At 39.2% G+C, this 27922-nt stretch overlaps 1 long non-coding RNA gene and 1 gene segment (V, D, J or C); both read right to left on the bottom strand.

The window, feature by feature from the left end:
- Nucleotides 1-20341: 20341 nt before the first annotated feature.
- Nucleotides 20342-22114, bottom strand: LOC132653939 (uncharacterized). The gene is made up of 3 exons (XR_009591758.1): nt 22041-22114; nt 21424-21514; nt 20342-20594 (listed from the first exon to the last, which is right to left on the bottom strand). It is a non-coding gene; the product is annotated as an uncharacterized LOC132653939 (long non-coding RNA).
- A 426-nt stretch (nt 22115-22540) lies between these two features.
- LOC132654366 (immunoglobulin kappa variable 4-1-like) lies at nt 22541-23293 on the bottom strand. The segment is given in 2 exon segments: nt 22541-22971; nt 23165-23293. Coding segments are annotated over 2 exon segments (480 nt in total).
- Nucleotides 23294-27922: the final 4629 nt, after the last annotated feature.

Below are 27922 nucleotides of genomic sequence, written 5' to 3'. Positions count from 1 at the left end.
AGAGAGAAGAGAAACCTTGAGCAGAGGAGTCTCTGTGACAAGCTGGAGACCTATGACAGGGTAGGCCCCTGGGAGGATATGAGGGTGACTCTTGCTAAGTTCCTAGTAACAGGGGTCATGGAGACTGAAGAGGACACCTTCTAACTAGACAAGACTACTAGTTGTGAGTGGGAAACACTAACCCAGTACAAAAACTTCTACAAAAATTGACCCTGTATAGTACAAATCTTCTACAAAAATTGACCCTGCATACAAGATGTGTAGGGACAAAAACAATGCAGAGATTGTTGCAATGTCCAACCACTGACAGGCCCAAAATGAGACTTACCCTATGGGAGACAGCCAGCCCCTGACACTTAATGAAATGCTGTTATACTTGTAGACAGAAGCCTAGCATAGCTATCTTCTGAGTTGCTCCACATAGCACCTGCTGAGAAAAGATGCAGAGACCCACAAGTAAACATTGGGTGGAGTGCGGGGAGTCTTGTGGAAGAATGCATTAAGACAAGAAGGACCAAAAGTGGAAAGGAACTCAAGAAATTAAACAGCAACAAATCAATTAATCCCATTAAAAATTGGGATACAGAACTAAACCCAGAATTTTCAATACAGGAATATCAAGTGGTGGATAAATGCTGAAATATATGCTTAACATCCTTAACTATCAGAGACATGGAAATCAAAATGAATGTAGATTTCATCTTACACCAATCAAAATAGCTAAGATCAAAAATTCAATTGACAACACATGCTGGAGAGGATGTGGAGAAAAGGAAGCCTTCCTCCATTGCTGGTAGGAATGTTAACTGATACAACCACTTTGAACATTAATCTGACACTTTTTCAGACAATTAGGAATAGTGCTACCTCAAAATCCAGCTATACCACTCCTAGGCATATATAGAAAAGATGATCAAGTATAAAAAAAGGCAATTGCTCAATCACGTTCATAGCTGCTTTTTTTTTGTAATAGCCTATTTGTAATAGTCTGGAAACAACCCAGATGTCCCTCAGTTGAAGAATGGATACAGAAATTGTGGTACATTTACACAATGTACTACAATGCACTACTCAGCAATTAAAAATAAGGAAATCATAAAATTTGCCTTCAAATGGTGGGAATTAGAAAAGATCATCTTGAGTGAGGTATCCCAGAAGAAGAAAGAAAGACATGGAATAAATTCACTTATCACTTCTAAGTGGATATTAGACATAAAATATAGGATAATCATAGTAAAATTTGGATAGCTAAAGAAGCTAATCAAGAAGGATGACTCTGGGTAGGATGATCTATACTCATTCAGAAAGGCAAATGGGATGGATATTCAGAAGAGTGATAAAACAGGGAACAGGAGAGGAGCCTACCACAGAGGGCCTCTCAAAGACTCAATCCTGCAGGGTATCAAAGCAGAGGCTGAGAATCATAGCCAAACTTTGGGGCAGAGTGCAGGGAATCTTATGAAAGAAGTGGAAGATAGAAAGACCTGGAAGGGACAGGACCTCCACAAGTATAGAAAAATAAATCTGATGAAAGGGATCTTTTCTGAGATTGATACTCCATCCAAGAACCATTCATAGAGATAATCTAGATCCCCTGCACAGATATAACCCATGGCAGCTCAGTATCCAAGTGTGGTCCCTAGTGAGGGGAACAGGGACTGTCTCTCACTTGAACTCAGGGCCCTGCTCATTGATCACCTCCCCTTGAGGGGGCACAGCCTTTCTGGGCAAAAGAGGAAGAGAATGCAGCCAGTCCTGATAAGTCAGTAATAAACTGCCAGGTCTTCAGCCTGCACACTGCTGATTGAGAGAGTGAAATCCGTCCCAGGTCCACTGCCTTTGAAGCAATCAGGGACGCCAGTGTGCCGAGTGGATGCCCAGTATATCAGCAGCTTAGAGGATTGCCCTGGTTTCTGCTGGTACTAGGCCAAGTAGGTTTTGTTTGTTTGTTTGTTTGTTTTTTGGTTTCTGATGCTTAAACACTCAGACTGGACGTTCAACTGATGGTGACCTTCTCTTCTGCTGACATATCCAGGGAAGATGGAAACTGGGTCATAACTATGTCCGCACTGGTATCTTCAATAATGAGCAGATACTGAAAATGAATACATACACAAAAACAGAGTATGATATGATGATTGAAATTTGTTACTTAATCCCAACACTCAGGATACAGAGGCAGGTAGTTTTCTGTGAGTTAGTTAGAAGCTAGCTTGGTCAATAAAGCAAGTCCAGGACAGCCAGGGTTCAGTTAAACAGAGAAACTTTATATATATATATATATATATGAAGAGGGAAAGAAAAAATAAAGAGAAATTTATGAAATTTGTTATTTAAATGTCCTTATATTATTAAGAAATTATGTAAGAAATCTACACCCTGGTACAAATGTGTAAATTTCTTCCATACAAAGAAGTGACCATGAAATGATAACACTTTTGAATTTCTCAGCAGACACCCAGAACAGCACCAATATCAGGACCTGGGTCTGTGACTTCAACTTGCTCCTCTGACTGTCTGATACTGATCAGTTCACAGGAAAAAGGCCTGCTTTATAAATTCTGAGCAGCTGTGCTGTGCTGGAGAAGCCCATGCAAAGCACTCAGCAAATACAAAAGCACATGTCCTGGCAGCATGGTTGTGTATGTGTGAGATTGGGTGGAGACAATCAACAACTAAAAATACTATCAGAGAGAGCATGAGCATCACAGAATGGGAGCAGTTAGCAGCTCTCAAGAAGAATTGTATTAGGTGCTCAAAAAGAAGTTTTGGGTAAAAGTCCAAGACAGCAGTTGACCTTTTCAGAAACTTTAGGGGAGTTATCTCAGATTAACAGTCCTAGGGAAATGATGTATTCAAGAAATCATAACAACAGCAGAAGAAGCACAGACTAGGAAAACATGCAATAAAAGAAAGTAAGGGCAGAGGTGAGGAAAGAGGAAATGCAAAACACAGGAAATTGTGGCTAAATTTGTTCATTGTCTTCCACCTGCAAAGCCACTCATACTGTGCACAAGGAACAGTGGCTCAGACAAGTGGGCTTCTGTTTCGAGGCTACACATGGGGCTCAGATAAAAAGAGAAGTCAAGTTGTGCCTTCATTTTCTTTGAATTTAGGAAGTCTCTAATTTCTTTTTTTATTTCTTTCCTGACAAGGAAGACCCTAGGGAAGATTCTCAATCCTCATAAAGAAAGAAAATGTGATAGACATCAGAAGCAGGAGAAGGCAGGGAGCAGGACAGGGTCCTATTACAGAGGGACTCTGAAAGACTGTACTGATCAAGGTATTGATTCAGAGGCTGAGACTCATAGCCAAACTTTGGGCAGAGTGTGGGGAATCTTATGAAAGAAGGGAGAGATAGAAAGACATGGAAGGGACAGGAGCTCCACAAGAAGACCAATAGAGCCATAAAAACTGAGCTCTTGGGACCCTAAAGAAAATGGTACCCCAACCAAGGACAATGCATACAGAGGGGCTAAAACTCTGGCTCAGATGTTGTTCATAGACTCAGTCTCCAAGTGTGGTTCCTAGTAAGGGGAGCAGGGACTTTCTCTGCATGAACTCAGTGGCAGACTCTCTGATTACTGGGGCATGCAGCCTTGCCCATTAAGAGAGGAAGATAATGCAACCAGTCTTGAAGTGACATGGTAGGCTAGGGTAAGATAGAAGGGAAGGAGAAACTCCCCTATCAGTAGATTAGGGGAGGGATATAGGGAGAAAAGAAGGAAGGAGAGTAGGATTGGGAGGAGAAGAGGGAGGAGGCCACATCCAGGATAATAAGTGAATAAATTTTAATAAATGATAAGAAAAAAGAAAAGAAAAAGAGAACCCAAAAATTCATTCTGTGGAAACTCTAAGACATATTAGTTTAATCCCGTGACCAGGAAGCTTTAATCTCACAGAAAAGGTTAACCCAGCAAAAACTAACAAGTATTTCCCCCACAAATTTCTGGAATTGAAAGAGAGCTCTAAACTGAAACAATGGAAGGGGAATGAAACAAACCAGACTTCCCCATGAAATCATCCCTGTAGACCAACACTGGCTAGCTTCTTTTAATTTCAGAAATTCATCTTCTTGGGTAATTTAGAAATCAGCAGCATTTAAATTGGGTTGTGATGGTCTTGCCTGCATAGTTAACTAAATTAAAAAAAATATATCCAGAAGGGAATTCACAGCCTTTTTAAAAATCAAGCAATAATATTTTAATCTTGATAAATTTTGTTATTGTTTTTATTCACAATTGTTTCATTACATATCCAGATTGAGGCCCCCTCCTTAAACTCTCACTTTTCCTCTCTCTTCCCCTCATCCCCTTCCGGTAGTCCACTGAAAGGGGGAGTTCTCCATTATTGCCTTCTGCCCATAGCTTGTTAAGTCTCATCAGGACTGCATGGACCCTCTTTCTCTGTGGCCTGGCAAGGCTGCATCCACAGGGGCAATGATCAGAGAGCAGTGAACTGAGTTCATGATAGAGGCAGCCCCTGCTCCCCTCACTCAGAGGTCCACATGGACTTGTATGAAAGAATCTTCAAGTATGTGAAGAAACAAATAGAACAAGATATCAGAAAATGGAAAGATCTCCCATGCTCACAGCTCAAACGGATTAACATAGTAAAAATGGCCATCTTACCAAAAGCAATCTACAGATTCAATGCAATTCCCATCAAATTACCAACTCAATTCTTCACAGACCTTGAAAGAAAAATTCTCAGCTTGGCCCTTAGTGGCACCATGGGTCCAAACATCACAACCTTCGGGGGCAGTGCAGGCCACTCACATCTGCCTGGTCCTCACTGCCATCAGCAGTCCCTGCAGCAGGAGAGCAGCACACCTCATCTCTGAGAGCTGGACTGGAGGCTGCTTCTTGGACATTGAAAAGTTGCCTGTAAAGATGCTTTGAAGAACATACACTGTGGCTAATGTCTCAACATGCAAATCAGCTCAGAACAGCTTGACTTACTGCTCAAAGGACACCGGCACTTGCATCACCCTATGGCAGTTGGGATAGCAAAGAATTCCCTAGAGTATTTTAAGTGTATCACAGTGATTTCCTGGATGACATTATGAAATCATCATGTGCAATTATTCTGAGCTATCATGATACAACATGGCTGTAAAATAGATGGGGTACAGGAGCACTTTCATCCCTCTGAATTAAAAGGTTAAAAAAAATTCTTTGTGCTTCTGGGCTATCTCACACATCCATTTGCCTACAAATTTCATGATTTCCTTGTTTTAATAGCTGTGTAGTACCCCATTGTGTAAATGTGCCACAATTTCTGTATCCATTCCCAGGGTGAGGGACATCTAACTTGTTGCTAGATTCGGGCTAATATAAATAAACCTGCAATGAACATATTTGAGCAAATGTCCTTGTTGAATGGTACAGCATCTACTGTGTTTATGCTAAGGAGCAGTATAGCCTGATCTTGAAGGGGCACTCTTCCCCACATTCTGAGAAAGTGCCAGATTGATTTCCAAAGTGGATGTACAACTTTGCATCCCACCAGCAATGGAGGAGGGTTCCCCTTTCTCCATATTCTTTCCATCATGTGTTGTGACTTGAGTATTTGATCTTAGCCATTGTGATATGTATTGATTCTAAAGGTAGTTTAGATTTGCATTTGCCTGATGACTAAGGATGTTGAGAATTTCTTTGTTTTTCCACCATTCTATATTATCTGCTGAAAATTCTCTGTTTAGTTATGTACCTCACTTGTAATTGGATTATTTAGTTTATTGGTGTCTAATTTCTTGAGTTTTTATATATATTCTGGATATTAGCCGTTAGTCTGATGTTGGGTTGGTGAAGAACTTTTCTCTGCCTATAGACTGTCAATTTTTGTTTTGTTTTTGTTTGTTTGTTTGTTTGTTTATTTTTTATTTTTTTCAATTACATTTTAGTTGAAAAGTCTCCCTTACAGACATAAATCTCTCATATCTTTTGTATTTAGGATATCAGAAATGGACATGTAGGTAATCTGGGGCATGTCAATTATATCACCAAAATTGAGAGAAAAGGATAAATGGGTTATTATTTCTCTGTTTATTTATTTTTATTATTACTTACATTTCATTAACTCTGTATCTCAGCTGTATGCTGCTCCCTCATTCCCTTCCAACCCCACCCTCCATCCCTCATCTCCTCCCCACCCCTTTCTAAGTTAACTGATAGGGGAGGACATTCTCCCCTTTCATTTGACCCTGTTTTATCAGGTATCTTCAGGACTGGCTGCAAAGTGCTCCTCTGTGGCCTAGCAGGGATTTAGAGACAGTCCCCATTCTTTTGGCCAAGCATTACTATGGACTTGGCCTGCCTTCTCCCTTTTCCTCCCACCTGTTTCAGTATATAGATAACCTCCTTCTTTATAGTCCCTCTTTCTCTAATAGCTAATCTGACCTCACTCCTCAACTTTCTCATTTCCAGAGATTTCTGTCTCTCACCATCCAAAGCACAATTCTCCTTTCCCGAAGACATCCATCTCAAGATTCTCTCTCACACTTCACGTATACACTAGACACCTTACATTAAAAGCACCTTGCCTATCTCCACTCCCCAGCTCTACAGTCTCAGCCAGCCTCCTCCATCACATGTTGTAGGCAGTCATTAATATTTACTATTAATTATCTTTTAGTAATGCTGCTCTTAATCCTAAACAGCTGTATAACCAAATCACCACACAGAGACTGGGTTTATTTAGTTAAACTAAAACACAATGCTGGGCAATAGTTTCTCCATCCTAAACCTCCAAGCCCTCATAGTTTCCTAAGTCTTAGATTTCCCACATTATACTTGCTTTTAGTGCTATCTTAGGTTCAGTCCATCTCTCCATGTTGCTTCAAGATCTCTCCTCCAGCTCTCTCTCCCAAGCTCTGCTCTCCCACCCTTCTCCTCCCACTCCTTTCCTCCCTCTGCTCCTCCCATCACTCAACATTGTGTCTAGTGCCTTTATTTTGGCCTGTTTACACACAGTTGAGACAGGATGCTTAGACTAAGTATCACAATGCAATATCCAATTGAAACCAGAGAGTATGTGTGTGTGTGTGTGGGGAGAAATCAGCATTTGAATCAACAAGGGTAAGGTATATACATTTCAAAAGAACATTATACCAACAATCATAGATCTCTACATATTCCTGATATATTCCCTATACCATGTTACTTTTGGACCACCACTTACTTCCCATGCACATACAATTCCTCAAACAGAAAATATTCTCTTTTCTGGTTCAGCTGTCTGCAGCCCAGTTATATAGAAACTTTCCAACATTAGACTTCCACGCAAGCGCTGCTCTTAGCTCCTGCTGCCTACCTCTCCACAACTCTATACAGCACAGTTTATAGCTGAACTTTTTGTTTACAACCCTTGCCACAGTTTCTCTCTTTACCTCTAAATATAACAAACAGCTATGGTTCCCTAATGGTATCCCACCCCCAACACCTGCTAAAGCTGAAGGTAAAGACTGAATCTCCAGGGTCCCCTCTCCTAATCTATTCAAGGCACATTCTCTCTCAGTTCTTGACTTACGAAGGACTCCACCACCCCTTCCACTTTCTCAGATTTCATCTCTCCATACTTCTCTTATGAAAGGCTCATCAGTCATATTCCTTTCTTATCCTCCTCCTAATCTCTCCACAGTTAAACTCTTTGCCTCAACATTTCCCAGACCCTCTCCACCACTGATCAAAAGTTCTCAAAGAGCTCCTTTCTCATCCCTTTCACACAGAAGAAGGTTTCATAGCTACTTCTGCTATAATTTTATATGGATGGCAGCTCTTTCCTGTCAGACAGGCACATCAGACTGACCCCTCCATTACTATTATTCATCCTCAGCTTCAAGTTCCTGTGCTCTTGAGATCACCCATTCCACACAAACCTCACACTCCTACTTTATTCTCACACTCCTACTTTTTCTCTGGCCAAATGATTGCCAGACATCTACTGGCAACTGACTCCCCTAAATTGTCTAGGTGTTCTCAGACATCAAACATGCTAAACAAATCATAAATCCTACTCACCCAATTACAAGATGTAACCAAAGGAAGCCATTTCATCACTCTCTCCTTGTCACACACACACACACACACACACACACACACACTCACACACACAAACATTCATGATTAAACCCTCACCTGGGTCAAGGTCATCCAACAAAATCTCTCCTCAACTACTTAAATGCTTCCTACAGTTTTCTTTCTGCCTCTTCTTCAAATTCATTGCTTAACCACGTCCGTCTCTCTGCTAATACCATAGTAACACTGCCCTATCCTCTCTAAGGGCTGCTTATATCCTTGACCATCTAAATCCCCCTTTAGGAACAAGAGCCAAGTGCTCTCAAAGTGTCCACACCACTCCAGCCCCCAAAGAAACCTGTTACAAACTGTTCCACTTACTGTTTGTCAATACCCTCCCCAATCTTCAATTGTTTTAAAATATCTCAATTTAATATTCTACCAGGACATACTTAAAAAAATAAAAGACTATCTTGATGCAACCAGAGCTTCTCAAATTATATTCTCTCCAACACAACCTGACCCTGCTTTCAGATTACAGTTACTCCCAAATTAACCTTATATAGCCAAACTAAATTTTCATGGCTCCTCGCAAGAACTAGGGAACAGATTCCAGATAAGTACTCCTGACAATCAACAGCCTAAATTATCTTGCCTATTGCCTTCTCCAAAGGGTGGGATCTCTCCCCCTTTCCCTGTGCATGGCACTCCTCTTCCCTACTACCAGGATCATGAACCTAACACTTTCAAAGGTAAAACTAAGATTGAATTTTGCTTTTTAAACTGCTTAACTTTGTTCTGGTAGTTTGCAAATCAACCACAGATTACTCTAGCAACTCCTATGCAGTCCCAGCTATTTTCTCAGAATCTATATCCTGGTCCAGTGTCAAAGGGTACACTTCTGTAGCCCCTTGCCAGAGGCTCAGAATTGCATTTATTGGCACTGGCTATTGAAATGCAGTCCATATCAAAATGTGCTTTTAGTGTAAAATATAATCTAAAGATTTAAGTCCACAGATTCTTATTACATGTTAAAGTGGCTAAGAATTGCAATGTCCTATACAGCTCTTATCATGCTTCTAAGAGCAACCAGGTGTCCTCACATCTCCTGGCTCTTCCACATGGATGACCAGGAGCACTCAGTGCAGAACACATGTGTGTCTTCATGGACAGATCACTCTCCAGAAAGGGGCTATAAGGCAGATTAGGAGAGGCACTTGAAAACCAACTGGCTGCAGCCAATTGTATCTCACAGTTGTCATCTACTTTAAACACTAGGATTATAAAATTAAATTAGCCCTTTTTATGCATTTTTTTTTTTACTTTTTCTAATGGACATAATATTGCCTTTTCATCAGAAAAAGTTAAACATCTTACATTTTTTATAATGTTAGAGCTGCCAAAAATTTTGACTTTTATCCTGGCCTACAGTATCAGATATCTTAAACTGTGCCATTCCTTTCATTTATATCAGGTCCAATAAGCCAGGAGAATTTGCAGCTTCACTGTACAGAAATTACCAGTGTCATCTATATTACTCTGAATCAGCTGACATTTAATGAAGTGTTCCCATCATGAGACTTACATTTCTCCACCAGTTTCATGAAAAGTAGGTGATTTTCTGTCAAACAGGAAATGGAATGGGCACATTTAATCCATAAAATGTGTCTGAGCATGAGCACCTCTCTTCTTTCCCTGTAGCCTGGGAGCCAGCCCTTTTGCAGCAAACCCTGCTAGTTATGGTCTTCTCACATTGGAGCCTGCTCATAAGTCATCTTGAATATGATTAGTTAATGGTTTTCAGCAAAATACAACACAATGTATGCTCTTTTTCTTGTTGGTTCAGGGCAGCTTATTCTGGCATGTTACCCTGTGTTTGCACACTGCTGTGTGGTGGAACCTTATGCTTCAAATGCTGTCATTTTTTCATCTGTCTTGCAATGAGGTCACTCAGATCCTAGTTTGGATTAAAACTCTGATGTTTTCCCTTCATCTGCAAGAGTAACTGGCAATGCTGCCCGTCAGTGCATCTACAGCAGAACGTCTAGTGTGAAGTCTAATGATGTGCATAACTTGTCCTACTCCCAATTGTTTAACTGCACAAGGTTCTTCCACTTCTCATCTTTTCCTTATTTTGCCCTACAATAATCTGGAATTCCTTCTTTCTTGTTGCTTATATATACTTCATTCCCACCTAAATAATTTTCCTTTTTATGCTCATGAAATGTTTCATTTATTGTTTATGGTTTTTTTGGAAGGGGGCTGTTTTGTTTTTCCTTCTTTCAATTCTTCAAGAGTTTAGTGATCAGCTTCTGTAGGATTTCTTCTTGAACTTGATTAAACTGGAAGGGATTCTTGTTTACCCTGCAGGTCATTAACTTGATCTTGGGAGTTGTTTTTCCATAATATCTTTCTTGTTTATTTGGGAATTTTGCATCAGAAGGTCATAAAGATGATCCTCCACCTGAATCCATGAGGATGTCTATAGATTATCTTGAGTGTTCTGCACTGCCTCCTGAGGTCATGCTAATGTTCTTGGACTGTGCTGCTGCCAAGGGCTCTGATGGTGTCTGTGGCCCAGCCTGTGGCAAAGGGCAGTGTTGGTGTCTGTGTACAGGAGACCATGCTGAGGCCCAAGGCATGTACTGACTCAAGATTTCACATGGATGTTCATTGTATATACTGTCACCACAAACCATGTGGAAGTCCATGATCAGTGCCCAACTGACTTACAGTTGAGAAACAGACATAGAATGATTCTGTGACAAACACTACAGCCACCTCAACTGCCCCTACCCTGAAAACGTAACAGCCTTAATGGAAATGTTCTATAGATACTTCGTAAGTAATGAGTTTGCAATTCAGTTTGTCCATTTTAGAAGATCTTATTTATTTATTTTTAATTTTTAATATTTATTTTTTACATTTTATTTACATTTTATAATTACATTTTATTCACTTTGCATCCCAGTTTTAGCCCAGTCCCTCATTCCCTCCCAGGTCCACCCTCCCTCCATCATCTCCTCCCATGACCCGCTCCAGGTCCACTAATAGGGGAGGTCCTCCTCCCCTTCCATCCTACCCTAGCTTATCATGTCTCATCAGTACTGGCTTCAATTATCTCCTCTGTGGCCTGGCAAGGCTGCTCTTTTCTCAGGGTGGCGGTCAAAGATCCAGCCACTGAGTTCATGTCAGAGACAGTCCCTCTTCCCCTTACTAGGGAACCCATTTGAATATTGAGGTGCCATGGGCTAGATCTGAGCAGGGGTTCTAGGTTATATCCAGGTTATAACCTAGGTTATATCTAGGTTGGAGTATCAGTCTCAAAAAATACACTTGAGCCCAGATATTTTGGTACTGTTGGTCTCCTTGTGGAGCTCCTATACTCTCCAGGTCTCACTGACTTCCTCTTCTTCTTTTATATGAATCCATGCACTCCGCCCAAAGTTTGGTTATGAGTCTCAGCATCTGCTTTGATACACTGCTAGGTAGAGTCTTTCAGATGCCCTAAGTGGTAGGCTTTTGTCCTGTTTCTACTTTTCTTCTTCCAATGTCCTTCCCCTTTGTCTATCTAAGTGAGAATTGATCCTTTTACCCCGGGTCCTCCTAGAAGAGAAATATATATATATTAACTGAGCTTTGGAAAAGGAATTCCTTTATTTCCTTCTGATGAGGTGCAATTTTTTGAGGGACACAATGCATCATCTTTGATGCATCTGTGGAGTTTTCAAATTCATAAATTGATGCTTCAGATTTCATCTTCATCCTTTTTTTTCTCTCTCTCTCTAAAATCAATCCCTATAGCACGTTTCTCCATCTGAAGTTTTCTTATAAACCCTCTGAAATATGGGACTCAGTAAAGATAAGTGGCTGGTATGGTTGCAGTCCAAGGTTCTAGGACAGGAGTTTGTATTTGCAGTATTTGAGTGCAAAACATCTCTCCTCAATCTTTTGGTAGATGTTTCCTCTCTGCTCCTAGGGCTCTGCTTGAACAGCCTTATTCTTCTGTGGCTTCTCCACAATTTTCAAACTGTTTTATCTCTCTTTTTTTGCTTCTTGTTCTTTGTCAAGTCTTGCCCATTTGCTTTAGCCTGCTCTCCCTGGAATTCTATAGACTACTTACCCTGATTATCTTTGTCATTCTTCTTGTGTTCCAACAGCAGTTTGTTGTTTAAAAATATCTACATCAGCTTCCAGATTTCTTACTATAATCTAATGGTCTCCTTTCTGTCCCCAAGGTTCTACAGAAGGCAAAGAAAGATATTCCTGAATTCTTTTTTTGCATTTTCATATAAAGGATTTTCATACTAAAAGACATAAGACACTTTGAACCCATAATGTGTACTGGGTGCTGCAAACTGTTCATTATTTTTTTTCAGGCACACCTGCTATCAGGCAGAAGAAGGAAGTGTCTAAGGCCAGGTTTGTGTGTGGTAAAGAAAGCTGGTGAGACTCTCAAGGAGGTTTGTGTTGGAGGCTGAAGCACCATGGGAGGATGTTCATAATGCTGCAGACAGTAATAAACTGTCAGGGCTTCAGCCTGCACACTGCTGATGCTGAGAGTGAAATCTGTCTCAGATCCACTGCTTGTGAAGCGACCAGGGACCCCAGTGTCCCGAATGGATGCATAGTAAATCAGCCGCTTAGGGGACTGCCCTGGTTTCTGCTGGTACCAGGACAAGTAGTTCTTTTGGTCTTTGCTGTATAAAAGGCTCTGATTGGACCTGCAGCTCCTGCTGACACAGCCAGGGAGGATGGAGACTGAGTCATCACAATGTCTGCACAAACACCAGCAATCAGGAATACACAATGATTATGAATATAAACACAAACACAGATTGTAAAAACAGTTGAAATTTGTCACTTAATATATTTGTACTATCATGTAGTCAGAGTATTGTTATTCAAATATAAAATATTGAGCCTGGCAGACTCTAAGTTTCTTATCTACAAAGGAAGTGACTTTGTAAAGATTATAATATTTTGAGCATCTCACCAGACACCCAAAGCAGCAAGGCTATGAGAAACTGGATCTGTGACTTCATCTTGCTCCCCATGCTGTCTGATGCAATTCAGTTCTCACTGCAGAAGCTGGTTTATATATTCTCAGCAGCTGGGCTGGGCTGTAGGGGGCCCATGCAAAGCAGCCAGCAAATACAAAAGCAAATGCCTGTGCAGTGTCCGTGAGTGTAGCTGGTGTCAATCAACAGTCAAAAATACTATTACAGGGAGCATGAACAATTACTGAATAAGACTGCCTTATAGCTCTCAAACAGAAAAGAACTAGGTGCTCTAATAGCAGATCTGAGTTAAAATCCAAGACATATTTAGATCAATTGACTTCTATAGAAACATCAACAGAGTTATCTCAGATTGACAGTCCTAGGGAAAAAATAGGATATATTAAAAAACATCACAGCAACAACAAAATAAACAGAGTTAAAAAGCATGCAATAAAAGAAAGGGAAGATGGAAGAAAAAATGAAAGGAAAAAAGAGAATCAAGGCTAAATGTGTTCAACATTACTCATCTCCAAAGCCACTCTGATACTGAAGACAGAGAGCAGAGCCTCAGATATTTGGGCTCTTTTTTCATAGATAAACAAAGGACTAAGATGCAAAGAGCAGCCCAGCATTCACTCTGTGGATATCCTGGCAGACTTTAGCTTAAGAATGAGATCAGAATAACTTTAATCTCAAAGCAATGGATATCCAGCAGAAACTAACAAGTATCCTCCCACAACTTAAGGAAATTGCAAGAGGCATCTAAATCTGCAGAAAAAAAAAAAAGAAGAAGAAGAAATACCAGATTTTTTCAAGAAGTCTTTCCTGTAGACCAACACTGCCAAGTGTTTCACTCAAGGAAAACAAATGCTAGTGCAATTTAGAAATTACCAGTATTGAAACAAGGTTAAGATGGTCTTCTGAAGGTAAATCTCTCCAGAAGGGGGCAGAGTCATCCTAATCTATATAATGATTTTATAGAGAAAAATAGAACACTACATCAGTGATTGTTGCTATCCCAAAGGTGAAAAAAAATGTTTGGTTATGAATGAAAAATCAATAGCAATAAGCAGAACCATAGAACCTGTGAGGACTTCATATTATTCAAATCTGATACGAAAAGTAAATTATGAAGCCAGAATTATGTGTAAAGTATAAGAGAAAAATAAATACATGAAATATCATGGCAAGGAGTGGAGATTCACATCTGTACTCCCAGAACTGGAGAGACAAAAGCAGGATACTCATGATTTTGAGGCCAGTCTGGGTTACAGAGGAAATTCTAGGCCAATATAATCTATATATGGAGACAATCTCTCCAAAATGTGTATCACTAATCGATTGATGATAAGGCAGCTCATGGCATTGTTTACCAACTCAAATTATTTATCTGATGTTAATGTTTCACCATTGAGCTATAAATATTATTATAAAATAAACATTCACTCATCCAATAAGATTAATCCTCTATTTTGAATTAAATATATAATTTTATACATCTACTTTTCAGGTATAAAATGTTAAATAATTTCTGATGAGCACATGCAGATCTCTGTAAACCGCTAAGATAACATCACATGAGAGAGGTAGACAGTATGCAGATACAGGAAGTTCCTAAAATCAACAGGAAAATAGTCCATTTCTAATCAGAGCCAACAGAATCAAATGCACTGGGACATATTGTTTAAACTTGATAAGTAACTAAGGACTGCTGGGCTTTCTATGTTACACATAATATAACATGAAATTTTTACCTCTTTAGACAGCATACTCTCCTCTGGCATATTGTGAGAAGCCAATGGAGACTTTGGATTTGTAAGATCCCGTCTCCATTTGTCCAATCTGAAAGATGAGCTTGTGAATGTTATGAGGGCACAGTATGAGCTCACTGATGCTGTCACAAGAAAAGTGTAAAGTTTAGTGAAGATCAGAGGCATATGAGAACTTGTTAGACACTGAAAGGAGCAGAGTTCCGTGTCTGTCATATTCTTGATGTTGAGATTAGGAAAATAGCTGAGATGTTCAAGACCTCTTTTTAATATAGTTTTAGAGGTTTCTAAAAAATGAGGTTTAATGACCGATATCCATATAGGGCACACATCTGAAGAAATGAAACTAAGTAAGTAAGACAGCTTGAGTAAAATAAGCTTTTTGTATAGATTGTGATACATATAGCAAAAACTGTTAGTTGCTATTCATAAAAGACCAGTTCAGTTTTTTTCTGTTTTCTGGAGTGCTCTTGGACTAGAAATATTGCCAGCCTAAAATCAGGCTGTCATATATTAAACATGTTCGCTTTGGAGGAGACATTCTTTAGATTATTTAAATGAGAGTTACAGGGGTAATAAAATAATAAAAGCTGTTCTGTTATTTTCTACTTGTAACTGACATTGTAACCCTAGACATGTAATGAAAAATCAAACACATAATCTATGCCACTTGGGTAATCATCAGTCTGTCTTTTTTTCTCTGAAACTTGTATAAATAAAAGAGCACCTGGTTGCTAGAGGTCAGATCCAAAGTAGCATGACTGTTAGTCAGCTTCAAGATTCCCCTGACCATCACCCTGGATGACTCCCTCCCCTCACTGACTCCTTATCTTCACTTTGGGCTGATCTGTCAATGACCCTCCATATCTCCTCTCCGCCCTGCAGAAATCCCATAGAGAAGGCCCTTGGCAGCAATGTTAACAGTGTCAACAACTCACAAGGGTCGTAAAACCCTAAAGAAAGATAACGATAAAACACAAAATAATAAGAATGATGAAACACTGGGCTGGAGAGATGGCTCAGAGGTTAAGAACACTCACTGCTCTTCCAAACATCCTGAGTTCAATTCCCAGCAACCACATGGTGGCTCATAACCATCTATAGTAAGATCTGGTGTGCAGGCAGAATGTTGTACAAATAAATAAATAAATCTTCAAAAAATTAAAAAAAAAAAAGAAGAATGATGAAACACAAAATCTTGTCAGCAAAAGAGGATTTCAGTGTTTCGTACATTTGACTATGTAACTTAAAGAGTCCCAAAGAAATACCCAATAAAGCTACTACAAACATGGTTGAGCAAATGTTCTTGTATACTTGAGCAGTTAAATAGCAACAAATCAAGAAATTCAATTAAAAATGGGATATAGAGCGAAACAGAGAATTTTCAATAGAGGAACATCAAATCGCCAAGATAAACTTAAAGAACTGCTCAAAGTCTTTAGTCATCAGGGAAATGCAAATCAAAATGACCCTGAGATTTCACCTTACACCCATCAGAATGGCTAAGTTTAAAAACTCAAGTAACAGCACACGCTGGAGGGGGTGTGGAGAAAGGGGAACCCTCCTCCACTGCTGGTGGGAATGTAAACTTGTACAACCTCTTTGGAAATCAATCTGGCTCTTTCTCAGACAATTAGGAATAGCGCTTCCTCAAGATCCAGCCATACCACTTGGAGGCATATATTCTAGATGCAGTTTTAGGCATTTTTCCATTTTATCTTTAAACATTTTGCTTTGTAATTTTTTGCATTATAGACACAATCTTTGACTTGGAAAAGTCCTTAACTAGTGATGTCTATTTATGGAAATAAATTCCCTTTTTTGGTTTCTCAAGTTTTTCTCTATACATGAAATTTTCTGTTTTCATTTCATTTAATGTGTTCTGTATGACTTTAGGTTTCATATAAGTTTTTCTATATCTTACAGTTCTTAGGACTGTTCTCTTCATCATATGCTAGAATTCTTTGACACTATAGTCATATATATATAAATATAGTAATAATTTTGATATATATGTATATATTGTTTTATATTCTATATTATTTTATATTATAAATTATTACTATTTCAATGCTGTGTTTTTTCTGCTTCAACTTTAATTCAGGATATTCTGTCTTCCATTTTATTGTTTTGTATATAAGGCATTGAAATTTTAATTCCCAGCATTTCAATTGATTTTCTCCCCACCTCACTTTTTCTGCCATGTTTCTGATTGTTGTTTTCCATCTTGCTTGTTTTTGTCTATATGTCACTACCCTTCCTCCCACCTTTGAATGGCTTTTTGAATCTTTTTTGGTAATTCTTCATTTTATAAGTACATTTTTGAAATCTTCACCCAAAACTTTACCCATTTAAGTATCTTTGAGTTGAATTCTTGAGAATTATAGTGCTTTGGTGGCTTTATTTATGATTTTACATTTTATGAGCTTGTGTTTTTGTAGTTTGATTAATATCTGTTGGTTCAAGTACCCCTTTTGGCTAATTTGGGGCTTTTTTAAAATTTAGTGACTTACTCTCAAGGGTTTCCTGCCCAGAATCACTCAGAGAACCTCTCAGTATTAAGATATCCAGAGATCTGCAGCAATTCATGTAGTCTGTAACACACTTGTTTTCTGCCATACCTCCAAAGTAGATGTTAAATAAGTTCTTCATTAGAATTTTATACTTAAACTTTTAATCTTTCAGTCTGGTAGCCTTGCTTGGTGGGACCACTGGTCACAAGAACTCAAAAGGAGAGGAGCCTTGGATTTGAACCCTGAACCTCCAGACTTCAGGTCTGATGCCTTGCCAACTGATCTTTTGGACTTTTTAGCTCTTAAGCTTCAGGAGCCATTCTTTAGCTAAGGGCTTTTTCTTTTTCTTTCTTTTTTTTTTTAAGATTTAAAAAAAAAATGTTCTTTGAAAAATTTTTAAATTTATTTTTTAATTTTAATCACAGGTCATTTACTTGTATCCCAGCCATAACTCCCTCCTTCTTTCCCTCCCAATCTCTCCCTACTTCCCTCAACTCCTCCCTGCCCTCTTCCTAGTCTACTGATAGGGGAGGTCCTCCTCCCTTTCCATCTGACCCTAGCTTATCAGGTATATTTGGGACTGGCTGCAATTTCCTCATCTCTGGCCTAGGAAGGCTGAGTCTCCCTTGGTGGTGGGGGGATGGGGGAGCTCAATGAGCCAGTTATTGAGTTCATGTCAGAAATAATTTTTGTCCCCCTTACTAGGGAACTCACTTGGATACTGAGCTACCATGGGCTACATCCGAGCAGGGATTATAAATTATATCCATGCATGGCCATTGGTTGGAGAAACAGTCTCATAGAAGACCCCTATGTCCTGATATATTTGGTCCTTGTGGGGCTCCTGTCCCCTCTAGGTCATTCTAACTCCCCCTTCTTTCATATAATTCCCTGCACTCTGCCAAAGGTTTGGTTGTGAGTCTGGGTATCTGTTTGGATACACTGCTAGGTAGAGTCTTTCAGATGCCCTCTGTGGTAGGCTCCTGTCCTGTTATTTGTTTTCTCCTACTTCTGTCCATCAGTGGAGGAATGGATACAGAAATTGTGGTACTTTTACACAATGGAATACTACTCAGCAATTAAAAACAAGCAAATCATGAATTCTGCAGGCAAATGATGGGATCTATAGGACATCATCCTGAGTGAGGTATCCCAGGAGCAGAAAGATACACACGGTATATACTCACTTATAAGTAGGTACTAGACCTATAAGATAGGATAAACATACTAAAATCTGTACACCAAAAGAAGACAAACAAGAAAGAGGAGCAGGAATAAGATGATCAATACTCACCTAGAAAGACAAAGGGGATCGACATTGAAATTTTTTTCACTTTTAGTTTTTTATTACAATTTATTCACTTTGTACCCCTGCTATAGGCTCCTCCTTCTTCTCCTCCCAGTTCCTCTTTCCCTCTTTTCCCCCATGCCCCTCCCCTAGTCCACTGATATGGGAGGTCCTCCTTCCTTTATAGCTGACCCTACCCTATTAGATCTCATCAGTACTGCCTGTATCCTCTTCCTCTGTGGCCTGGCAAGGCTACACCCCGAGGGGGGAGGTGATCAAAAGAGCCAGCCACTGAGTTCATGCCAGAAACAGCCCCTGATCCTTTTACTAGGGAACCTGCTTAGAAACTGAGCTGCCTATGGGCTAAATCTGAGCAGGGGTCTAGGTCTTTTAATATATGGTCCTTGGTTGGAGTATCATTCTCTGCAAGTCCACCTGATGGGTTAATAAAAAAGGAACTCACAGGTGGTTGAGGGTAAAGTGAATGCTGTGTGTGGATGATGGATTGAAGAAGCTAAACAATAAGAAGGATCCTAGGGAAGATCTTCAATACTCATTCAGAAGGGCAAACAGGATAGATAACAGAGGTGGAAGAAGACAGGGAGCAGGACAGGAACCCTCCAGAGAGGGCCTTTGAAAGACTCTAATGATCTGGGTATCGAAGCAGTTGCTGAGACTCATAGCCAAACTTTGGGTAGAGTAGAGGGAATCTTATAGAAGAAGAGGGATATAGAAAGACATGGAGGGGACAGGAGTTACAGAATGAAATCAGCAGAGCCAAGAAATCAGTTTTGTTTGTTTGTTTGTTTGTTAATTTTTAATTTAACTTTCATTAGTTACACTTTATTCATTTTGTATCCCCCATAAGCCCCTCCGTCCTCCCCTCCCAGTCCCCCCTCCCCCCGCTTTTTGCATGCATGCCCCTCCCCACGGGGTTTTTATTTTTTTAACAGCAGGCAGTCCTAATGAGATTGACCAAGGGCCCCTGGCTTGTCCCCTCAGTTTACTTATTTCCAAATGCTAGAGCCTGGGCCATGAAGCTTTTGACTACTTGGAAAGAAGACCGCGGCCAAGTGAAAATTTTGTTGGAGCTAACTGCTCCAGTAAGGAGAAACAATTAGAACTGTAAAAAAAAAAGGAATCTCAGGCCCATCTTTCAATGAAGCTAGCTTCCATAGCAACATACTGGAAGCCAGGAAGTTGACTGCAGGGGCCGAGAAGGGATTCTGGACAGTCTATCACTACCTACTGTGTCTGGAAGAGCATATCCTGTACTTGAGACAGGGATCAACACAGTGGATTCTCTACCATGGAGTTCTCCCTAGGAGGGTGCCTCAATCAAAGCTCAATTGCCTGGATTTGGAAAGCAAGGTGCAAATGGTTACCAGCTGGCAGAGGCTTGAGCTTCATTAAATCTGCAATGATGGTGTTGATCTTAACTATCATCTCCTCTATGAAAACTGCAACAAATACAGGCTGTCCTCAGGGAAATCTCATTCCTGATCAGCTGTTGGGGACATGTCCATTGTATCAGCCAAATGACCAAAAATATAATCCTGTACATATTTATTCACACATCAGTAAACAAAACAGAAAAGGAGCACCATACAGACACATTGACATGCATTCATGTAACATATATACGAAAAACAGATGGACACATTTACATGCAAATATATTGTTAGGATAGTGCAGTGGCTTTCTACCCTGGTTCATAAATGACACCACTAAAAGTTTCCACATGGGAGATTTTATTAAGGGAAGAGGGACAGGGTCACAGCAACTGTCTCTTGGCAAGGCAGGAAAGAAAGAGAGAGGGAGAGAGAGACAGGGAGAGAGAGAGAGACAGGGAGAGAGAGCAAGAAGGAGGAGCAAATCCTTTTACAAGGTGACCTAGTACATGCTCAGAACTGCTGTGTTGCAGGTAGTCAGCAGATGGTCCAAAGTCGCTGCCAATTCTGGAGTGGCCTCACTGATGCCTGATATCCAGCTTAGCAGGTGCCCTGGGGGAAGACCATAGGGCTACCTGCTTACTGAGCCAACATATGTATATAAATATTTACATATGTTTATATGTTTACAAATTATTGATTAAGCTAATTTTTTTGGGCTTTAACATTTATTCTATGAATTTAGTTCTATTTATATTCTTAATATTCAGTCCTTACCTCAGAAGAATAATTGCTTCACAGCTATTAGTATGATAATGGTTTACATGGCATTTTAAACATACTGCATTCCAAAAGGTTCATGGTAGGTACAGAGCAATAATAATTCATGCTATGTGTTAACAAAGTCCATGTCTTAGTCTATTAGGCCAGACAATTGTTTATATGTCTATGCATTAAGAAATTCTTTAACTATATCTGGATTCACAAGTTCATCTAAGGTTTAAAACAATAATTTTTAGAGGCCCAATGCTCACTGAGACTCACTGACCCAAGGGAATGTTTACTTTAGGACAATAAATCTGTGTCAGGCTTTACCTGTCTCTGGTAAGACATTTAGAGGCTCACAGAGGTTTTTTTATTGTAGCTATAACTTTCTATCAACTATCTAACTTCTTAACTTCAAATGTTTAAATCAAAACAGTAAATGTATAAAATCATTATCAGGCTCTATTAAATCATTAATTAATCTGAACTTCAGTAAGTCTTCATAATATCCTGTAGGAGATCTCCTGAGGATGAGTAAATACCCAAGGAACAATGGCAGTGAAGCCTCTTTCTTACCAAGCCAGAGTTTGGAGAGATACAGTAAAAGCAGCACAGAAAAAAGGGGTGTCAGTTAGAGCAAGAAAATCTAGAGGCACAATTTCTGCTTTAGACTTACCTCTAGTGTAGATCTTGGGAAAAAGAAAAACTAAGTTCCCTTGCAGAAATCCCAGATGTCTCCTGTATACTTTTCCCTGAATGACTCCTGACTGGAAAAAAGAAATACCGGGAAAGGGAAAGCAAAATCAAGTTTAGTGCATATGGTCAAAATACGTGATATATTGGAAGACATGGCTTTCATGAAATTGTGTTCAATGAATTAACACCCATAAAATATTTTAAGGGGCAGCAAGATAATCCATATGACAAAGACACTTTCCACCAAGCTTGATGTCAAACCTGAGGTTGAACCCCAGAAACAAAATGGAAAAAAGAGTCAAGTCTAAATTGTCCTCTGACCTCCACAAATATGCCATGTCACATGTGCACCTATAAATATGCACACACAGACACATGAATGCACACTCACATGCAAGCAGACAAACGTAAATATCCAAAATGTAATAAAAATTAAAATGCTTTATGGAAAGTAATAGAATAAGCAGCAGATATGGGCACCACGAAGGAAGGAGGGAAGGAAGGAAGGAGGGAAGGAAGGAAGGAAGGAAGGAAGGAAGGAAGGAAGGAAAGAAGGAAGGAAAGTACTATGTAATCTAGAAAAACCAAGAAACATACCCTTTCCTAGAGCCTCCAAATTGAAATAGTTTTCCATCACCATCGCTATGTTGGATATCAGAACTCCAATACTGTAAAATGAAAAATCTCTTATATTGAAGCAGCAGAGTTTGTAGTAATGTGTTAGAGAAAGAACACAAAGATAATAGTGAGTTCTTTTTTGGATTTTCATATAAAAGATATGGGCTGGCTGTTTGGAATCTCCACCTGAGGGGGGAGCAGCCTTACCAGTTTACAGAGAAAGACAAAGAATCCAGTCCTGATAAGACCTGATAGACTAGGGTCAGATGGAAGGGGAGGAGAAACTCCCCTATCATTGGGCTGGGGGAGGGGCATAGGAGAAGAGGGAGGGAGGATGGGATTCAGAAGGGATCAGGGAGGTAGCTACAGCTGGGATACAAAGTGAATAAACTGTAATTAATACAAAAAATTTAAAGTAGACAAAAGAATCATTGAACCCATAATTTAATATAGGGCTCTGTGAACTTTACATCATGTTTTCAGTCACACCTGCTATCACACAGAAGGGGGAAGTGTGCAGGGCCAGGGCTGTGTGTGGTGCAGGCAGCTGGTGAGACTCTCAAGGAGGTTTGTGTTTGAGGCTGAAGCACTGTGGGAGGAGTACTTTTACCCTGCATACAGTAATAAACTGCCAGGTCTTCAGCCTGCACACTGCTGATGCTGAGAGTGAAATCTGTCTCAGATCCACTGACTGTGAAGCGATCAGGGACCCCAGTGTGCCGAGTGGATGCATAATAGATCAGCAGCTTAGGAGATTGCCCTGTTTTCTGCTGGTACCAGGACAATACGTTCTTTTGGCTTTTAGAGCCTAAAAGATTCTGACTGGACTTGCAGCTGATGGAGACCTTCTCTCCTTGTGACACAGCCAGGGAGGATGGAGACTGAGTCATCACGATGTCTGCACAGGCACCTGCAATCAGGAACACACAATGAACATGAATATAGACACAAACACAGATTGTAAAACAGTTGAAATTTGTCATTTAACATCTTTGTACTATCATCTTGTCAGAGTATTATCAAGTTAGATATATTGAGACTGGCACACTCAAGTTTCTCATCTACAAAGAAGTGACTAGATTATAACATTTTGAGTTTCTCACCAGACATCCAAAGCAGCAGGGATATGAGGACCTGGGTCTGTGACTTCATGTTGCTCCCCCTGCTGTCTGATGCAGTTCAGTTCTCTGCAAAGGCTGGTTTATAAATTCTCACAGCTGTGCTCGGCTGTAGGAGCCCATGCAAAGCAGTCAATAAATAAAAAAGCAAATGTCTGTGCAGTGTCTGTGAGTGTAGCAGGTGTCAATCAACCGTCAAAAATGCTATTACAGGGAGCATGCGCAATCACTGAAAAAGATTGCCTTACAGCTCTCAAACAGAAAATTACTATGTGCTCTAACTGTAGATCTAGGTTAAAATTCAAGGCATTTAAATCAATTGACTTCTGTAGAAACCTTATTAGAGGTATCTCAGACTGACAGTTTTTGGGAAATGATAGGCTATGATCAAAAAAATCACAACAAAAGAAACAGAGTAAGAAAACGTCATAAAAGAAAGAAAGGAAAGAGAAGAAAAATGAAAGGAAAAACAAAGAATTGAGGCTAAATGTGTTCAATACTACTCATCTCCAAACCATTCTTATACTGAAGGCAGAGAACAGGACCTCAGACATATGGGCTTTAGTTTCTTAGATAAACTAGGGACTAAGTTGCATAGAGCATCCCAGAATTAACTCTGTCAATATCCTGGTGGACATTAATTTAAGACTGAGATCAGAGGAACTTTAATCTCAAAGCAAAGGAAATCCAACAAATACTAGCATGTATCTTCCCCACAACTTCAGGAAATTGAAAGAGGGGTCTAAATATGGAGATACATAAAAGGAAAAAATAGATTTTTATGAAGTCATTGCTATAGACCAATACTGCCATGAGTTTTTATTCAGGAAATAAAATGCTTTTGTATTTTAGAAATTAGCTGTTTTGAAACTGGGTTAAGATGGACTTCTGACTTCCGGCTCAGTTGGGTCTCTCTAGAAGGGAGCACAGCCACCCTAATTTATGTAATGATTTTATAGAAACCAATAGAATACTGCATCAGTGATTGCTGCTTTATAAATGGTGAAAAAGAAAAGTTTGTATATGTACAAAAAAATCAATAGCAATAATAGAAATCACAGAGTCTGCCAGGAATTCATATTATGGAACTCTGAAAATATATTTAAGAGGTAAATTGCAAAGCCAGAATTATGTGTAAAATATAAAAGAAAAACAAATCAAATATCATTGCAAGGAGTGAAAATTCACATCTGTGCTCCCAGAACTGAAGAGAAAAAACCAGGAGACTCATGATTTTAAGGCCCACCTCAGGAACATACCAGCTTCTGGGCCAATTTAATCTATTCATGGAAACAATTTCTCAAAAACGTGTATCATTAATCACCTGGTTACAATGCAGCTCATGGCATTATCTACCCAACACAAATTATTTATCTGATGTTAATGTTTCACCATTAAGCCACAAATATTTTTGAAAAAGAAATAAGCATTTATCCAATATGCACTTCCTTCTATTTTGAATTACATATATAATTTTATACATCTACTTCTCAGGTATAAAAAGTTAAATAATGCCTTCCTTAAAGATAGAGCTGGTTTCCGCCTTCCACCTTCCCGATGGTGAGTGCTCTCTGTCACGAACAACTCCACATTTGGCTAAGGCCGAGGATCTGGCTTGCTTCCATGTATGTGGACCTATCTGCATTGCCCCTGTAGCACGCCTGGGTTGGCTACCCAGAGGCTATTTAAGCTGTGGGCTGGCTTTCCCCGGGGTCCGAGGATTGTTCAATGTTCCTGAATAAACTGCATTGAAAAAAAAAAAAGTTAAATAAATTTCTGATGAGCACATGCAGATCTCTTCTGTAAACCTCTAACACAACATCCTATGATAGAGGTAGACCATATATGGATACAGGAAGTTCCTAATCTCAGGGTCTAGACTATGACAGACAAGGAGCTCTGCTTCAGTATCTACCAAGTTTTCATATGCCTTGGATCTTCACAAAGCTTTACACTTCTCCTTGTGACAGCAGCAGTGAGCTCAGACTCTGCTCTCATGAGGTTAACAGCTGCTCTTTCAGATTGGACAAGTGGAGACAGGGATGTTACAAATTCAAAGATTCCATGGGCTTCTCACAGCATGTAAGGGCAGAGTATGCAGTCTAAAGAGATAAAAGTTTCAAGTTATATTATACACAATATAGAAAACCCAACATTCCTTAGTTACTTATCAAGTTTTCACAGTATGTCCTGGTGCATTAGATTCTATTGCCATTGATTAGAAATGGAGTATAAACCTGCTCGCTTAACACAATACTGATCAATATGATTTCACGCTTGCAATCAGGAAGTCTGAAGCTGATGGCCTTCAGCTCCCAGAACACAGCATCCTCTTCCATGGTCACCACTGTGTACGGAGGACCAGGGAATATCATTCTTAGATGCAAATTATCCTGAGACAGTATAAGCCTGAACTCAGCTTTTCTGTTCCAGCACTTAGAATCTTTTATTCTATGGATGAGTGTCTATGTCTACCCCATATATGTGACAAGAAATAGTAGAAATAGAAAGATTTTCAGTAACTCAGATAAAAAAAAGTGACATAGTATTTTTAGTTAAAATCAGCAGCATGGTACCGAGGACATAGAAGTTTATTCCTGCATTCCAGGAACAGGTGGTCATTATACAGAGTGACCACATGATAATATTTCCAGCTTAAGTGCTCATGAGCACATTTTCTGTCTTTAGGGTTAATGGTGACTTTCAGACCACCAATCCTCACTTTTTCCTTTGTATTGAAAAAAAAATTCTCAAAAACTGTTGCTTTACTAAAGGATTCTGACTGACAATAACAGGTTTATTTGAGAGGTTTTCAAATTGTGGTTCCCAACCCCATTGAGGTCAAAAGGAAAGATCACTGGGGTTGCCTGAGATCATCTGAATTATCAGATATTTACATTATGATTCACAACAATAGGAAAATTACAGTCATGAGGTATCAATGAAAAAAATGTTTTGGTTGTAAGTCACCACAACCTGAGGAAATATACTTAAAGCGTTGCAGCATTAGGAAGGTTCAGGACCACTGGTTTGTATGAAGAACCTTTTTAATATTCTTTGCCAAAGATTTTATTTACTTAGTAAAAATAATATCATACAGAATTTCAAAATAATGATTAAAGTATATAGAATAAATTAACTCACATCTAAAAAGAGGTCAACTCTCCTACACTATCATACTTTTAAGCCTTTGTGTTAACTGAGGTGTTTCTCTGTAAATTTATTAGCTAGAATCCCTCAAATTTGTTTAGTTAATTCTTTATCTTACCTCTAAGAAACATTTTTAAGATAAAAGCTTTAAGTTTACTATTTTAAAACTTAATGTAGTCTGTATTATGTTACCATTCCAAGAGCTTTGGGGACAATACATCTTGTGATAATACAATGTGATCCTCACTGCTTATTTACAGACACTAGAAGAATGAAACAATTATGACTTGGAGGACTAATAAATCCCAGTGGAATGACCCACTCACTGTTTTGGGGACAAGTGGGTCCACCATCAACTTTGGGACCATCACTTCGGATGAGGTGCTTAATCTACAATGAAGCAAGTTCTTTCACTAGTTTAGGTACCCAGCCAAGATAACTATTCCATGTTTATGTGTCTCAGAATTTTCCACTCTGGGTGACACTTATAGATTGTTAAAATAAAAACCTCATAGTTAAGACAGGAACAGGAGGTTCAGATGGATAAGGAAGGGGGAGAGGAAGGAAAATATGGTTGAAGGAGTAAATGCAAGGAAAGGCACTTGAAACTGTCTGTATTTGAGGAATGATATGACAGAAAACGAGCGCAATGGAAACTTTCTATAATATATGAAGACAATCTGGTGTAGCCATGTATTCAATGGAAGGGGCGAGAGTCATGACAACAGCACAGTTGCTTGACACAGTTCCAGCAAAGGAGGGCACATTGCTACAATCCCTGGCTTTCTATCTCTAACCTTTGGGTTTGGTCTCTGCATGTTTCAGTATGAGGAACTTCCAGCATTATGGTTCATTTTATGTCATTTCCTGAGAAAAATTATGCCTAAGTCTTTTTATGAAAATCCTAAAATTACTTTTCCCTGAAAGTCTAACTTAGTCCTGGAGACCATTAAGCACAGATAAGCACATAGCATTGTGAAGCCATTACTCTAGGAATCTTCTTAGGATCTCTGACCCTGAGCAAACTAAAATAGTATAGTTGTCACAGGGCAAACAGATAATTGACAAACCCTGACTGGGCAGGAAAAGAGGATATAGGTTTAAGACCTCTTTTTAATATAGGTTAGAGGTCTCTAAATGTACTTTAGAGACTGGGATTTATACAGGGCATACTCCTGAAAAAATGAAACTCAGTAAATGAGACAGCTTGACTAAAATAAGCTTTTCCTACTTTAGAACATAGATTATGAAACACATGGTTAAAAAATAGTTATTACTATTTGCTATTCATAAAAGACCAGTTCAAATATTTTCAGTTTTTTGGAGTGCTACAGGACTGCAAACATTGCCTGTGTAAAATCAGGGTGTCACCTATTAAGCACGATTGCTTTGGAGCAGACATTCTTTAGTTTCTTTAAATTGGATTGTATGGAAGATAATGATAATAATATAATAATGATAATAACTGTTCTGTTTTTATTTTCTATTTGTTACTGAACTTGTAATCCTAAATAGGTAATGAAAATCAAACACATAATCTGTGCCACATGGATAATAATTACTCTGTCTTTTTTTCTTTGAAGCTTGTATAAA

This window comes from Meriones unguiculatus, chromosome 5 (genome assembly GCF_030254825.1).
Source record: "Meriones unguiculatus strain TT.TT164.6M chromosome 5, Bangor_MerUng_6.1, whole genome shotgun sequence".
Lineage (NCBI taxonomy): Eukaryota > Metazoa > Chordata > Mammalia > Rodentia > Muridae > Meriones > Meriones unguiculatus.
This window is presented reverse-complemented; position numbering and strand designations above follow the sequence as displayed.